At 37.2% G+C, this 15,695-nt stretch overlaps 1 protein-coding gene across 5 annotated transcripts in view; it reads right to left on the bottom strand.

Moving 5' to 3' along the window:
• Nucleotides 1-310: 310 nt before the first annotated feature.
• Nucleotides 311-15,695, bottom strand: part of LOC311056190 (uncharacterized protein) — a 15,682-nt gene continuing 297 nt past the window's right edge. The window contains exons 2-12 of one of the 5 annotated variants that reach the window (XM_084072631.1): nucleotides 14,244-14,312; nucleotides 12,640-12,693; nucleotides 11,507-11,569; nucleotides 9,540-9,602; nucleotides 8,169-8,252; nucleotides 7,025-7,099; nucleotides 6,396-6,470; nucleotides 5,190-5,252; nucleotides 4,741-4,815; nucleotides 2,682-2,801; nucleotides 311-1,579 (exon numbers count right to left, since the gene is read on the bottom strand). In XM_084072631.1, coding sequence (XP_083928757.1) covers nucleotides 1,296-1,579; nucleotides 2,682-2,801; nucleotides 4,741-4,815; nucleotides 5,190-5,252; nucleotides 6,396-6,470; nucleotides 7,025-7,099; nucleotides 8,169-8,252; nucleotides 9,540-9,602; nucleotides 11,507-11,569; nucleotides 12,640-12,693; nucleotides 14,244-14,312 — 1,025 coding nt within the window. In that variant the 3' untranslated portion in view covers nucleotides 311-1,295. The remainder of the gene's footprint in view (nucleotides 1,580-2,681; nucleotides 2,802-4,740; nucleotides 4,816-5,189; nucleotides 5,253-6,395; nucleotides 6,471-7,024; nucleotides 7,100-8,168; nucleotides 8,253-9,539; nucleotides 9,603-11,506; nucleotides 11,570-12,639; nucleotides 12,694-14,243; nucleotides 14,313-15,695) is intronic. The other 4 variants (XM_084072633.1, XM_084072632.1, XM_084072634.1 and 1 more) reach the window with 4 other exon arrangements.

The raw sequence follows: 15,695 nt of genomic DNA, 5'->3' as shown, positions 1-15,695 counted from the left end.
AATGCATAAAATTTATATAGCACTTTTCTAGGTACTCAAAGTTGCGTGTTAGGGCTGGGACTCGATTACAAATTATCAAATTAATTAGAGGCTTTGTAATGAATTAATGATTGCAATTCAATATTTGACCTGAGAAGCAATTTATTTTCAGTTAAAACAGATTTTGGTATATGAGTGAATCTAGCTGAATACATAAGTTTAAGCAACACAATATAGTTGTCTTTTTTATCAAGGTGGCACTACACATACCAACAAGTTTTCTGTATGACATCGGTCTACAGATAATAAATAAAAAATACAATAGACAAACAACAGTGCTTCATAATGTGTCTTTATTGACAACATGAATATGAACATTACAGAAGCTCTAATGTAATGAATGTGTCTTTATTGACAACATGAATATGAACATTACAGAAGCTCTTTAATGTAAAGCTATCAGGACAGTGGTGGAAGAAGTACTCACATTTTTTTACTGGAGTAAAAGTACAAATACCATTTACAAGTACAAGTTACAATTGAGACATTTACACTCAGAATGACTTACAAGTAACCACAATGTAGAAATACTCTATTACAAGTAAAAGGTCTGTAAAAGTACAAAAGTATTGGCATTAAAACATACTTACAGTACTCTTTATGCAGAAGGGCCTATTTAACCTTTTGGTATTTGTCAAAATATAGCAGATCTACAAGCTCATAATGTGATTCATTGCAAGACGTTGTGAGCTTGTAGATCTGCTATTTTGGAACAGTTGAAGTATAACATTGTGCTTAAAATATATGTTTTGCTTTAGTAATCCAAATCTACAAAGTACCTTAAAGCAATCAAATAATTATAATAGAGTAAAAAGTACAATATTTGCCTCTGAGATGTAATGTGGACCCCAAATCAATATGTATTTATCTGCAGACCCCCATCTGGGACCCCCATCTTGGACTCCCATGAGAGTAGATTTGTAATTTTGTATTTTCTAAATTATTCCTCATGTTTCAAGATTCTGTATTTCAATGTATGTATTTTTAAATGGCAGATCTACAGGCTCACAACACACCAGTGTGAGCTTGTAGATCATCATAAAATACGGATTAAAGTGATTTATGTATTTACTTTGTCTTTTTATTTAGCTGGGGACCCCCCAAAGGACCCCCGGACCCCCCACTTTGAGAAACACTGAAATTGAGTATTGAAAAAGGTAAATAATGAAGTCAAGTAAAAGTATCTCTAAATTGGACTTAAGTAGAGTATTTGAGTAAATATACTCAGTGAGTTTCCAGCCATGTCAGTAGCAGAGTTACAGAGAATAGAGCAGAAAACCACTGAATGTGTTGTGAGTGTTTGTGGTATCATAGAGATTCTTGTTACCACTCCCCTTCATGTACACTTTGTCTCCCTGCTCCATCACTACGATCACTCCATTAGATATGTATTCAAACCCTCCATGATTATTGTATCCATAGTTATACATGAGCCGCTGATTATTTTTATACATTAGGATCTGCACATTCTTGTTTTGTCCATAGGTAGCTGCAGTGAATCTGAACTGATAAACTCCTTTCACAGGTGCGGAGAATTGACCTGGAACACGCACGCACGCACGCACGCACGCACGCAAATGAGCACACACATGAGCACACACAAACACACATGTACACACACATGACACACACACACACACACACACACACACACACACACACACACACACACACACACGCACACGCACACGCACACACATACACAAATGAGCTCTCACATGAGCACACAAAAACACACTCATGTACACACGCACGCACACACACTCATACATGAGCACACACATGTGCACACACACGCATAAGCACGCACGCACACACACACACACACGCACACACACACACACACACACACACACACACACACACACACACACACACACACACACACACACACACACACACACACACACACACACACACACACACACACACACACACACACACACACACACAGATCATGTTGACATTTTTAAACACTGTCAACTACTTTGATTGATAGAAAATAAGTATTTTTTTTGGTGAACTATTCCTTTAAGCTCACTTTCAAACATGTTTGGGCTCATTTTAACGTCTACTCTGGCTTTTGTGAAAACCCTAGACAGTTTTAAGTTTTTTTATTCAGTATTTAGATATTTGATATTAACTTTATCAGACACGCCCTCATTGAAAACACCTGTCCTTGGTTTTATTATATTTTGTCATTATAATGTTATTCTTTCACTTTCCCAGATTTCTGTTTTTGTTTTAAATCAAGCAACTTAAAAACTCTCTGGGGTTAAATTGCTCTATATTGTGATAGTAATAATCATCAAACTTGAAAATGTATTTTCAGTTCATCGAAGAGCTGGAGAGACATGGAGACCCCTGAACAAACACTCTATAGTAATGATTACTATCACAATATAGAGCTATTTCACACTGTTACTGAACAAACACTCTATAGTAATGATTACAATATAGGGCTATTTAACATTGTTACTGAACAAACACTCTATAGTAATGATTACTATCACAATATAGAGCTATTTAACACTATAGAACTTTAACATTTTAACAAAACACTTTTTGTTTTCACCAAACATATCACTTAACCTACTTTTAATGTAAAGTTAATTAACATAATTAACTTAATCATCACACACCTGTAGATGTACTGTAGGCGTTGCCGATGTTAGAGTGAACTCTCTGATAACGCAGATTTCCAGCAGTATTAATGTATCCACTACCCAGATAATAAGCAGAGAAGGCCACCTTAGGTTGGTCTGTCAACACAGGAGTATTATCACATTATTATATGATTATAAAAGCATATATTATACTGTTAATGATCATATTATTTATATTACTATGAAAGCATATCTTATACTCTTAATGATCAAATAGTTTATATTATTATGTACATAGGCGGCGGGTGAGTCCGACATTTGGGAAGGCTAGTACGGGACACATGCACGCGCGCGCAGCGCGCGTGCATGTGTCCCCCCCCCGCGCGCGCGCTTCGTGGATAAAGTTACTTTTTTGGTTACTTTATTAAGTTTATTTCGGTTATAGGGTGACAAGCAGTGCTGCGCAGCCTGCGCTGATGTGAACGCAGTAATGCACGTTATTTTCTGCTGAAGGGAGGGGGCGGAGAGGGTGCTCCTTTGATCGGCGGGTAGGCGTGATTGTCACCAGGGGGCTGCAGCGACAGCACACACAATATATAATGCTGCGCACATTTATTATATATAATTTGCTCAATTTCAAAAATTTTCCAGGATAACATTTGGGAAGGCTTAGCCTACCCTAGCCTTCATTACCCGCCGCCTATGATTATGTAGATCTCCAACTAGATGGCATTTTTCAGCAGATGATAAAACTGATTGTGTTTTTCCTGTCTAAAATGTGTTAAAGCCACAGTACTGACGTATCAGATTAATATTCTTATAATTTCTGTGCCATGTAGATCAGCTATAGCATCTTATGGCAGCTAATAGCAGCTTGTAGATCTGCTTTTTTGGTTTATTATTATTTCCAAACTATCTTGTACTTTAAAAAGGTGGTGCCATGGTTTTTCATGTGTCCATGAGGTTGATAGAACTTCATTAAGCCCCCTGGTGGTGTTTTTATGGCGTTTTATGTCTTCTCTGACTATTTTGAGTTTCTTCCTGGAGGCTGAAACCTTGAGGGTCAAACGTGCCAATAGAGAAACAGCACTTTAATGACACAGTAAAATTATCACTGAAAATCGCAATACCCATCTTTAAGTAATTCTGATTTTCGGACTTCTTGTAATTGTAATAAGATTATGTAAATGTTTTATTAATCAATAAAACATTCTAGTTGGAGATACAGTATGTGAATGTTTTATTATTAAATAGTACATTCTACTAGGATATATGTAAATGTTTTATTATTCAATAAAACATTCTACTAGGAGATATGTGAATGTTTTATTATTCAATAAAATTCAATAAAACATTCTATTAGGAGATAAGTGAATGTTTTATTGTTCAATAATAAATTCTACTAGGAGATATGAGAACGTTTTATTCTTCAATAATACATTCTACTAGGAGATATGAGAATGTTTTATTATTCAATAATACATTCTACTAGGAGATAAGTGAATGTGTTTTATTGTTCAATAACACATTCTCCTGGAAGATATGTGAATGTGTTATTATTCAATAATACATTCTACTAAGAGATATGTGAATGTTTTATTATTCAATAATACATTCTACTAAGAGATATGTGAATGTTTTATTATTCAATTATACATTCTACTAGAAGATATGTGAATCTGTTTTATTGTTCAATAATACATTCTACTAAGAGATTTGTGAATGTTTTATTATTCAATAATATTAATAGATATGTGAATGTTTTATTATTCAATAATATTAAGAGCCACATAATCAGTGGTTCTTCTATAGTTCAAATGTAAAGCCACTATTTGGTTTAGGCTGCCTTCTAACCAGTTTAGACCAGTTAACACTTCATCTGTATACAGATGAGGTGGTAACTGGTCTAAACTGGTTAGAAGGCAGGCTGCTGTCATATATGACAGCAGCCTGCCTTCCTAACCAGTTTAGACCAGTTACCACTTCATCTGTATGAACGCAGCCCATCTAACTTTGACACATCAATGCTCTTTGGAACTTTTAACAAGGGGTTAAAACATAACATCTTTGCTAAAAGTGATAATAGTTATAATACCTGTTTTGAGTCTGCTCACGTTCTCCACTCGCTGGTCACTTACATTCAGCCTCATCTCAACGACGGACAGCTGAGCTGAAATGATAACATCAAATCACTATTTAATACTCATGCAGTTTGATTTAAAAACCATCAATTTCAGTAGTTGATTTGATTTGACGTGTGTGTGTGTGTGTGTGTGTGTGCGTGCGTGCGCGTGTGTGCGTGTATGTGCGTAAGTGTGCTGCAATCTTTTTTTTACACAAAAACACCCTCACACATACACACACACACACACACACACACACACACACACACACACACACACACACACACACACACACACACACACACACACACACACACACACACACACACACACACACACACACACACACACACAAACACACACGCACACATTGTATTCATTATAGAGCACAAAATATTTGCTAAATGTGAAGTTATAATACCTGCATTGTGTCTGTTCAGTTGCTCCACCCTCATTTCTACGCTGGACAGCTGAGCTTGGTTGGCTGAAATAATCACAATATTAACATTAATTAAATCACTCATTAATACTCATGCAGTTTCATTTAAAAACCATCAATTTCAGTAGTTGAATTGGTGTGTGTGTGTTTGCGTGTGTGCGTGTGTGCGTGTGCGTATGCGTGTGCGTGTGTGCGCGTGCGCGCTAGGGCTTTCACGACTAGTGATTTTTACTAGTTGGCAAATTTGACCCACTGGTAGTCGACTAGTCGAGGTTTACCTATTATGTAATAGTAAAGACGCTCTGGGACATGGCGTTCTGCTGCTACAATAAGGAATGGAAACTGGACTCGCCAAAATGACTGTGTCTGCCGTGTCTCTCGTTAAACAAGGTACACAATAAATCCAGCTGTTGGTCAATAACTAGCCCTGAAACATGACTGATGGAAGTTCAACCTGGTTTTTGCACTTTCTCCATTTACGACCCAACATCTACATAAACGTTCAGATTTCAAATATAAAGTGCTAGGATATATGAGAATGTTTTATTATTCAATAATACATTCTACTAGAAGATATGTGAAGGTGTTTTATTGTTCAATAATACATTCTACTAGGAGATATGTGAATGTTTTATTATTCAATAATACATTCTACTAAGAGATATGTGAATGTGTTTTATTATTCAATAAAACATTCTACTAGGAGATATGTGAATGTTTTATTGTTCAATAAAACAGGATGTTAGTGTAGTGGTGATAACAGTCGGATGTGATTTGTGTTTGTTGCTTTTAAAAGATGTAGATGCAGAATTTAAAAGTAGTAGTTCGTATGTTGACATTATAGGAGGACCAGTATACTGATCATTGATTAAGTCCAATAGACTTGTAACTAAGACATGTTTCTACAGGTCACATGATCAGTGGTGTTTCTACAGGCCACATGAGCAGTGGTTCTTCTAAAGTTCAAATGTAAAGCCACTGCTTGGTTTAGGCTGCCTTCTAACCAGTTTAGACCAGTTAACACTTCATCAGTATGACAGCAGCCTGCCTTATAACCAGTTTAGACCAGTTACCACTTCATCTGTATGAACGCAGGCCATCTAACTTTGACACATCATTACTCTTTGGAACTTTTAACAAGGGGTTAAAACATAACATGTTTGCTAAAAGTGATAATAGTTATAATACCTGTTATGAGTCTGCTCACGTTCTCCACTCGATTGTCACTTACATTCAGCCTCATCTCAACGACGGACAGCTGAGCTGAAATAATAACATCAAATCACTCATTAATACTCATGCAGTTTGATTTAAAAACCATCAATTTCAGGAGTTGATTTAATTTGACGTGTGTGTGTGTGTGTGTGTGTGTGTGTGTGTGTGTGTGTGTGTGTGTGTGTGTGTGTGTGTGTGTGTGTGTGTGTGTGTGTGTGTGTGTGTGTGTGTGTGTGTGTGTGTGTGCGTGCGTGCGCGTATGTGTGCCACAAAAACTGGGAGTAGTGCAGTAAGGTTTAGTGTTTCTATATGATTACTTGTTCAGGCCTTCAAATCCAGTTCTATTGGTGATTTAGTTCCCATATTGTGTTCAATGTTTTTTTGTGTGTGACTATTTTCATGGCAGACCCCTGAACAATGTTTGTTCCCTGTTTGGTGTGGATCGGATTAACGGTGCACCTCACAAGTCTGGATCTTATGTTTGTGACATCGTGTGCAAGAACAGTACTGGGGTTGCCTAGAGACGATCAGAATCAACAGCCACACTAATCAGTATTGTCAGAGTTTTCAACATGAGTTTTCTAACAATGAAAGTACAATACCTGCATTGTGTCTGTTCACTTCCTCCACTCGACTATTCAGCCTCATTTCTACACTGGACTGTTTAGCAAGGTTGGCTGAAATCATCACAATATTAACATTAAATCACTCATTAATACTCATGCAGTTAGATTAAAACATCAGTAGTAATTACAGCTGAATATGAATTTTAAAACATTTGCTTTTGAATTCTATGAATCAAATATGAGTGAGGGAGAGATTTCTGTTGAACCTGAATTTAGCCTTCAGGTCATATACTTTATATATAAAATGAAATCTGGCTGTGACAGTAAGCAAGGAAAACATAAGGTAAGATATCAAATGAAATGTTAAACTATTTTGTTTAAGTTTGAGCCCAGATTATGAGAGATTTTAGGCATTAATTATTTTTCACTCTTAAGGGTCATTTTGACCCAGCCAGTATGTGTTAGTCGGCAAGAAAGCTCAGTCAAGCAAGTGTTAAAACACTTCTGGGTCATTTTGAAGTCTACTTTGGCTTTTGTGTTTCACCCCAGACAATTTGTATGTTGCTTGATTCAATATTGACATACTTCATATTCATGTTATAAGACATGGATGACATTGTTACTTTATGGCACCTTAAATGTATGTCATATTACGGGACATAAACATTGATTATTTCCCCCTTAAGATACGGTACAGTATGTCACAAGGACAACTTCAGAGAACGTCAGTTTCCATTAGGACAGAATCAAAATATCCACTTGAACCCCAGCATATCTAATCTTGTAGTAACGTTCACCAAAAATAGACGATCTACAAGCTCACAATGCGTTACTTTGTGATGTGTTATGAGCTTGTAGATATGCTATTTTTGGTGTAGATGGATAAAGAGCGCACCAAGCAAATCCGATATAGAGGGTTATGGTGAAAGTGGTTAAACTGAAGTGATTTTGATCCATTCCAAATATTATCAAAGTATTCTGCGGAACCCCTGGACTTGTGTCAGGGCACCCAGGGTGTCACAGCACCCACTTTGAGAAACCCTGCGTTATATTACTTAAAGGGTGCGTTCGGAAATATAGCACTGAGCGCACTGGCCAATACAAACTAATAGGCGAATGCGCTCCCGGTGCGCATTTCCGAACGCAACCAAAATGTTGGCTAAATATGAAGTTATAATACCTGCATTGTGTCTGTTCAGTTGCTCCACTTGACCTTCACTTACATTCACCCTCATTTCAACGCTGGACAGCTGAGCAAAGTTGGCTGAAATCATCACAATATTAACATTAAATCACTCATTAATACTGATGCAGTGTGATTAAAACACCAGTAGTAATTACAGTTAATCTGATTTTACATAAAAATAGGAATCTTAAGAATGTGCATGGGCGTGCCCGTGGGGTTCAATCGGACCTCTTTCAGACGCACATGAGCGCTCATGTGCTTGCGTCCCAGTGATCCATAGTCGGCTATTAGACCTCCGTCTAAAACCGGGTTATGGTCTAACAGTGAATGTTTTTTCAACGTCTATTCTTAGCCTAGAAGTTGATTAGCTGTTTTTTAAGCATCTATATGTATACATTTCAACTGCGATATAGACGGTCTATGTATAGACGCTTAAAAAAATGATAATCATCGTCTAGGCTAAGAATAGACGTTGAAAAAACGTTCACTGTTAGACCAGTTTAACCCGGTTTTAGCCTAGCCGTTAGATGTATATTTAGACGTCTAATAGCCTGAAAAAAAGCTCAGTAGGGTTTTTTCATGCATGAGACTTTTAGCCTGGAAGTGTTTAAAGGTTTACTTTACACGTGTCGCAGACATCTTGCGTTTATGCGCTCTATACGCCTGCTGATACATGACATACAATACTGGCTGCAAAAAAAACGGTTTAGTTTAACAGCGGGCAACCATATTTTGGTGTGACCGTGCCCTAAGGAATGCTTTACAGAAATTATCCAATGGTAACCAGTTTAGACCAGTTAACACTTCATCTGTATGACAGCAGCCTGTCTTCTAACCAGTTTAGACCAGTTACCACTTCATCTGTATGAACGCAGGCCATCTAACTTTGATACATCATTGCTCTTTGGAACTTTTAACAAGGGGTTAAAACATAACATGTTTGCTAAAAATGATAATAGTTATAAAACCTGTTACAATAGTAAAACAGTCATTTCTTGGGTGAACTATCCCTTTAATCCGATTAAACCAAAATATATGAATTTTAAAGTTTTCACTTGTAAATTCTATGAATCAATAATTAATTACTTTTTCAAAGCTCTATCTATTATTTTACCACTGTCCTCTCCTGCCTGCATTCACTGAATATATTCTTTGTGTGCGTGTGTGTGTGCGTGTACGTGCGTGCGTGTCTGTGCGTAAGTGTGCTGCAATCTTTCTTTTACACACAAACACCCTCACACATACAGTACACTCACCCAAGTGCACGCACGCACGCACACACACACACACACACACACACACACACGTACACATTGTATTCATTATAGAGCACAAACATATTTGCTAAATGTGAAGTTATAATACCTGCATTGTATCTGTTCAGTTGCTCCACCCTCATTTCTACGCTGGACAGCTGAGCTTGGTTTGCTGAAATAATCACAATATTAACATTCATTAAATCACTCATTAATACTCGTGCAGTTTCATTTAAAAAACATCAATTTCAGTAGGTGTGTGTGTGTGTGTGTGTGTGTGTGTGTGTGTGTGTGTGTGTGTGTGTGTGTGTGTGTGTGTGTGTGTGTGTGTGTGTGTGTGTGTGTGTGTGTGTGTGTGTGTGTGTGTGTGTGTGTGTGTGTGTGTGTGTGTGTGCGCGTGCGTGTGTGCGCTAGGGCTTTCACGACTAGTGATTTTTACTAGTTGACAAATTTGACCCACTGGTAGTCGACTAGTCGAGGTTTAGCTATTATGTAATAATAAAGACGCTCTGGGACATGGCGTTCTGCTGCTACAATAAGGAATGGAAACTGAACTTGCCAAAATTACTGTATCTGCCGTGTCTCTCGTTAAACAAGGTACACAATAAATCCAGCTGTTGGTCAATAACTAGCCCTGAAACATGACTGATGGAACTTCAACCTGTTTTTTGCACTTTCTTCATTTACGACCCGTACATCTACATAAACGTTCAGATATCAAATATAAAGTGCTTACCCCATGGCCACGGATGTTACAAATCACTTTGGGCGGGTATAAGTACCCGTAGCATTGTTCAATATAAACCATTTTAATCCGATCGACGGCCATTTCCTCATAGAGTTATAATGTATCAGAGTGCAATTCACCTCCCAACCCATACGGTAGCGTAGTTGAAAGCATATGGAGAAAATTCAGAAAAATGGCCACCAATCGGATTAAAATGCTTTTTATTGAACAATACATCGGTTTTGGGGTCGGCCCGTACATAATTGTAACATCCGTGGCCATGGGGTAAGCACTTTATATTTGAAATCTGAACGTTTACAGTATGTACGGGTTGTAAATGTAGAAAGTGCAAACACCAGGTAAAAGTTCAGCCATGAAGCTTGTGACGGACGAGCGCTGTGTGATCTAATCAACAAGGCTAGGCTACTCCGTCTTTTTGTCCACATCTTCAGTGAGATACTTCATACAAACGAACGTGGAGCGGCCTGTTGTTTAGCTGGGGCCGCCCTCACCTAGCTGCTGTGTTCACTACGATGTTATACTTTTATACAACTAGATTGTGATAAGTCCTGGAAAAGACGCAACTCTGGCCGCTTCCCACCATGGTGAAGTTGGTTTCAGGTTGGATATTCACCCAGCTGGATATTATCCAACTGGGTGAAAATCCAACCTGAAACCAACTTCACCACGGCCACAAGCCAGACACCAGATCGCTGCTATGTGCGGCGAGTTAATAAAATGATACTTAATTAACTCTCTGCATTACACTATTATATTCCGTTTATAATGTTTGTAATTTTAAAAAGAAAACTCTATAGGTGTGAATATGATATAAATTAGCTTGCTACCTTGTAGGACTGCATACAAAAATAAAGAAAACAAAAAAGATAATAATATATATTTTTTTTAAATCAACTATTCTACTACCAACAAGGTCGACTAGTGGTTAAACTAGGGTGAAAACCCTTGTTTGCGCCACAAAAACTGTGGGCGTAGTGCAGTAAAGCTTTGGGTTTAACTACATTGTCAGGCCTTCAAATACTACATTAGTGATTTAGTTCCCCATACTTTTTTGAAATCTTTCCTTTAAAAAAGTAGAGCTTGAGGCAACATGATCCATTTTGTGTGTGTGTGTGTGTGTGTGTGTGTGTGTGTGTGTGTGTGTGTGTGTGTGTGTGTGTGTGTGTGTGTGTGTGTGTGTGTGTGTGTGTGTGTGTGTGTGTGTGTGTGTGTGTGTGTGTGCGTGCGTGCGCGCTGCAGCACTTGTTTTACACAAACGCACATAGACACATACACACACATATTCATTGTAGAACATAAAATGTTTGCTGAATGTGAAGTTATAATACCTGCATTGTTTTTGTTCAGTTCCTCCATCCTCGTTTCTACTCTGGACAGCCGAGCATAGTTGGCTGAAATCATAAAAATATGTTTTAAGTTAACATTGAATCACTCAATAATACTAATTTATATTAAGACACCAGTAGTGTTTATAGTTAATCTCTTAATTTTAAAACTTTGAATCAAATATGGGAGAGGGAGATATTTCTGTTGAACCTGAATTTAGCCTAGAGGTCATGTACTTATTGTAATAAAATCTGGCTGTAAACAAAGTTTGTATTTTGTCATAGCATTTAAATACATAAATACAATGTACAATTCAGGCATATAGCAGACGCTCTGAATTCAGAGCGACTTACTATAAGCAAGGAAAACACGAAGTAATACATCAAACGTTAATCTATTTTGCTTAAATTTGAGCCAGATTATATAGTATCCTATATGAACCATTCTCTATGTGTGATCAGTGTGTGGGAGTGTGTGTGTGCGTGTGTGAGGGAGTGTGCGTGTGTGCGTGCGTGCGTGCGTGCGTGCGTGCGTGCGTTTCACGAAATTCAAATGTTGTTGTTAGTTAATATTGAATATTTCTTAAACTCAGATCTGGATCGATATAATAACTTTTGGAGCTGTGGCACATTCAAATGCAAATAAGAGTCATGGCCAATTGTCTCTGTCCTCCTTCTATCTCTCTAACCCTCCACTCACTCTCTGTCTGTCTGTCTGTCTGTCTGTCTGTCTGTCTGTCTGTCTGTCTGTCTGTCTGTCTGTCTGTCTGTCTGTCTCTCTCTCAAAATCATTCACCCATACTCTGAACGTGAGCACCTCTGCTGGAAGTGTCTAGGAATTACACTTCTTTTCAGGAGCAAAACAGTAGAATTAGCAAGGCTAAATAGTGTGAAAAAAACTGCATTTTCAGAAAAAAATCAGGAAAAGATCAGGAAAGCGAGAAGAGTTGGAATGCCAGCTTTTTTTTAAACAAAAACATATAAAAGAAGTGTTTGAAGTTGTGAATCCTTGTCTTTGCAAGGGTGTTTTCTGGCAGAGTGCAAGTTTAGATGTAAATGCAAGGAAACCAGACCAAAACATTGTATAGATCTTATGTAATTCCTATACGTGTTTGCTCAATGTTAAGTTATAATACCTGCATGTTGTTCTTCACGTGCAGCCATTTTAGCAATCAGGGCTGAAAGGAGGGCTGAAAACAAAAGAGCATCAGCATTAACATTCAGTCAATCATAAATCATATATAGTTTCATTTAAAAATGTAATGAGAGTGGTTATTAATAATGAATACGTTATTACTATGTGGTTAACATTCCATCCATTGTGAATTATATGAGCCACGTTGGCACCCTATCATGTGTTTTTTTCTGGATAACACCTTCTGTCCTTCTCTATACTTCTCCATCAGCACTCTCAGGGCGAACAGTGCGTTTGTGGTCTTCCTTGGTATAAACCCTAAAATTATGATGCCCTTGATCGCAGGGAATTATTCTGGGTGACTATTACTGTGTGTGTTAAGAGCAGTGGTGAAAGAAGTACTATTTTACTTAAGTAAAAGTAGCAATAGCACAATGTAGCAATACTCTGTTACAAGTAAAAGGCCTGTGTTCAAAATGTTACTTGAATAAAAGTACAAAAGTATTGGCATCAAAATATACTTATAGTACAAAAAGTAAAAGTACTAAAATGTTTGAAAAAAGCAGATCTACAAGCTCACAACGTGTTGCGATGTGACACGTTGTGAGCTTGTAGATCGGCTATTTTCAAATAGCCTATGTATAAAACAGGGCTAAAGTGGTTAATGTATGTTTTATAATATAATAATTTATATCTGAAAAGTAACTAGTAGCCTAACTAAAGTTTTCAAATAATTGTAGTGGAGTAAAAGTACAATATTTGCCACTGAGATGTAGTGGAGTAAAAGTATTGAGAATTGGAAATACTCCAGTAAAGTAAAAGTGCCTCAGAATTGTACTTAAGTACAGTACTTGAGTAAATGTACTTAGTTACTTTCCACCACTGGTTAAGAGTGACAGCTATGGATTTACATGCCTATAACGACCAACAAGGAATATCTACTAACTGACTGGACAGCTGTGTGTCTGTGATGAGATACAGCCGGTCTGTGACTAAAACAAATGTTGAGCTACAGTGGTGTAAACAACAATTATTTGAACACTTTAGTTACTAGTTACTTTGTAGATTTTGATTATTATTACAAAACATACATTAACCACTTCAGCCCTATATAGGCCTACATTTTGGCCATTTGAAAATAGCCAATTTACAAGCTCACAATTTGTCGCGATGCGACGCATCGTGAGTACTTTTACTTTTGGTACCTTGAGTACATTTTTATACCAATACTTTTGTACTTTTACTCAAAACATTTTTCATTCCGGACTTTTACTTGTAACAGAGTATTTCTACATTGCAGTATTGATACTTATACTTGAGTAAAACATGCGAGTACTTTTTCCACCACTGTTGAGTTATGAACAGAACTGACTATGGCTTGGCTGGAGGTGGTCAAGGTGGCCAACGTGAAATCGCACAATCCACACCCGACTTAATATTTTGAGGGCAAAAATAAGAATTAATTCATTTAAAAATGTGGCGCTCATGCAAAACATTTCAGTCTCTCTTTGTGCTCCCCCACGCATAGAGAAAGTTATAGTCGCCTGTGACATACAAACATACATACATACATACATACATACATACATACATACACTCTCTCACCTAAATCCAAAGAACTTCCTCCTGGTGCTTCCACCTCATTCTTCCTGGAATTAGATTTGTTGTCCGTTTCTGAAAAATACACACAATCACATCGTGTCAAACAAACAGAGAAAACAATCAAACTCATGCGTTTCATCCATATCCACCGTATTATATATTGTAACCTTTATTTAACATGTTTTTAACCTTTATTTAACATGTTTGTAACCTTTATGTAACATGGAAAATCACATTGAGGTAGCCTACCTGGGGGAGGAGAGGCAATTTTGTGACTTTTTACAAAACTTTAATAAGTTTGTTGCCACAGAAAATGTAAATGACATTTTTCACTTTCATTTAAAGAATGTGGTTATAATGGAAGTTCATTGTTACAAATCTGCTAGTTAACACTCCCAACGAGACCTGGAATTTGGTCATTTTAGGGTCAAGGCCACTTGGCCTTTGGTGTTGGTGAGAATGTTTTGAGAGCACAAAGGCCAAATGCCCTACTTTATCGTACAAGATTGTCTCACTAAAATAGTGAAAATAGCAGATCTGCAAGCTCACAATGCATTGGGAGCTTGTAGATCGGCTATTTTCACTATTTTAATAATAATACTTTTTTTAAAAAATGGTTTTGGACATACAAGGTTTCCACCCAACAGCGACAATATATACTATATGTGGTTCTGTATCAGTATAGCCTTTATCAGTCAGTTTTAGCAAATTCCATTCCAATATGCTACTATGACTGCTTATGAATTTCACAGGCCTGGGTAGGTCAACCTGGCCTGGCGGGGATCTGCCCTGTTGCGCACAGCAGCACAACAGGTGAAAACAATTAACGTCAACGAGGGGGATTTGACTATGTTGCACCATAGATGGGCTCAAACAATGTCAAACTGTCAGGATTCTAGCTTCTGAAATAAACTTCCCGTTTGGATCATTGCTGACAAACAAACAGAACGTGGATATTGTTTGCATCATCAGAGCGGTGAGGTGCGGTCACAGCTTCTCTCTAGCCTAAACTTTGAATTTGTCATACTATTATTATTATACTAAATAATAATCAAAAGTGTTTTTAGAATATTGAATTAGACTATTTTAGTAAATGTTTCAAGCTGTAGGGGTTATGATCAAAACTAGCATCTGAAGGTAAATGTTTAATTCTGATTAATTAAACCATGATATAAATTAAACAAGAACCCCTTCATGAAAATAAATAAATAAATATTGACCTTTCATAATTGTATTGCAGTTTGAAGTTCAACATACACATTTCATAGTTAACCCTGCCAATGTAACTTTTTTTAGCAAGGCATAAGTGTTAATAATTAATTAATTAATTCAACTGAAATAAACTAGCAAACCCAGTTTAAAAACAAATGCAAGCTAAACGGTCAAAACTGGAAAGATATTGATAATTAAATATATAATCAACAACCTCGGTTGTGAGCCTGTAGTTTTGTCTTG

Source organism: Gymnoscopelus microlampas (genome assembly GCF_963454915.1).
Source record: "Gymnoscopelus microlampas genome assembly, chromosome: 11".
Lineage (NCBI taxonomy): Eukaryota > Metazoa > Chordata > Actinopteri > Myctophiformes > Myctophidae > Gymnoscopelus > Gymnoscopelus microlampas.
This window is presented reverse-complemented; position numbering and strand designations above follow the sequence as displayed.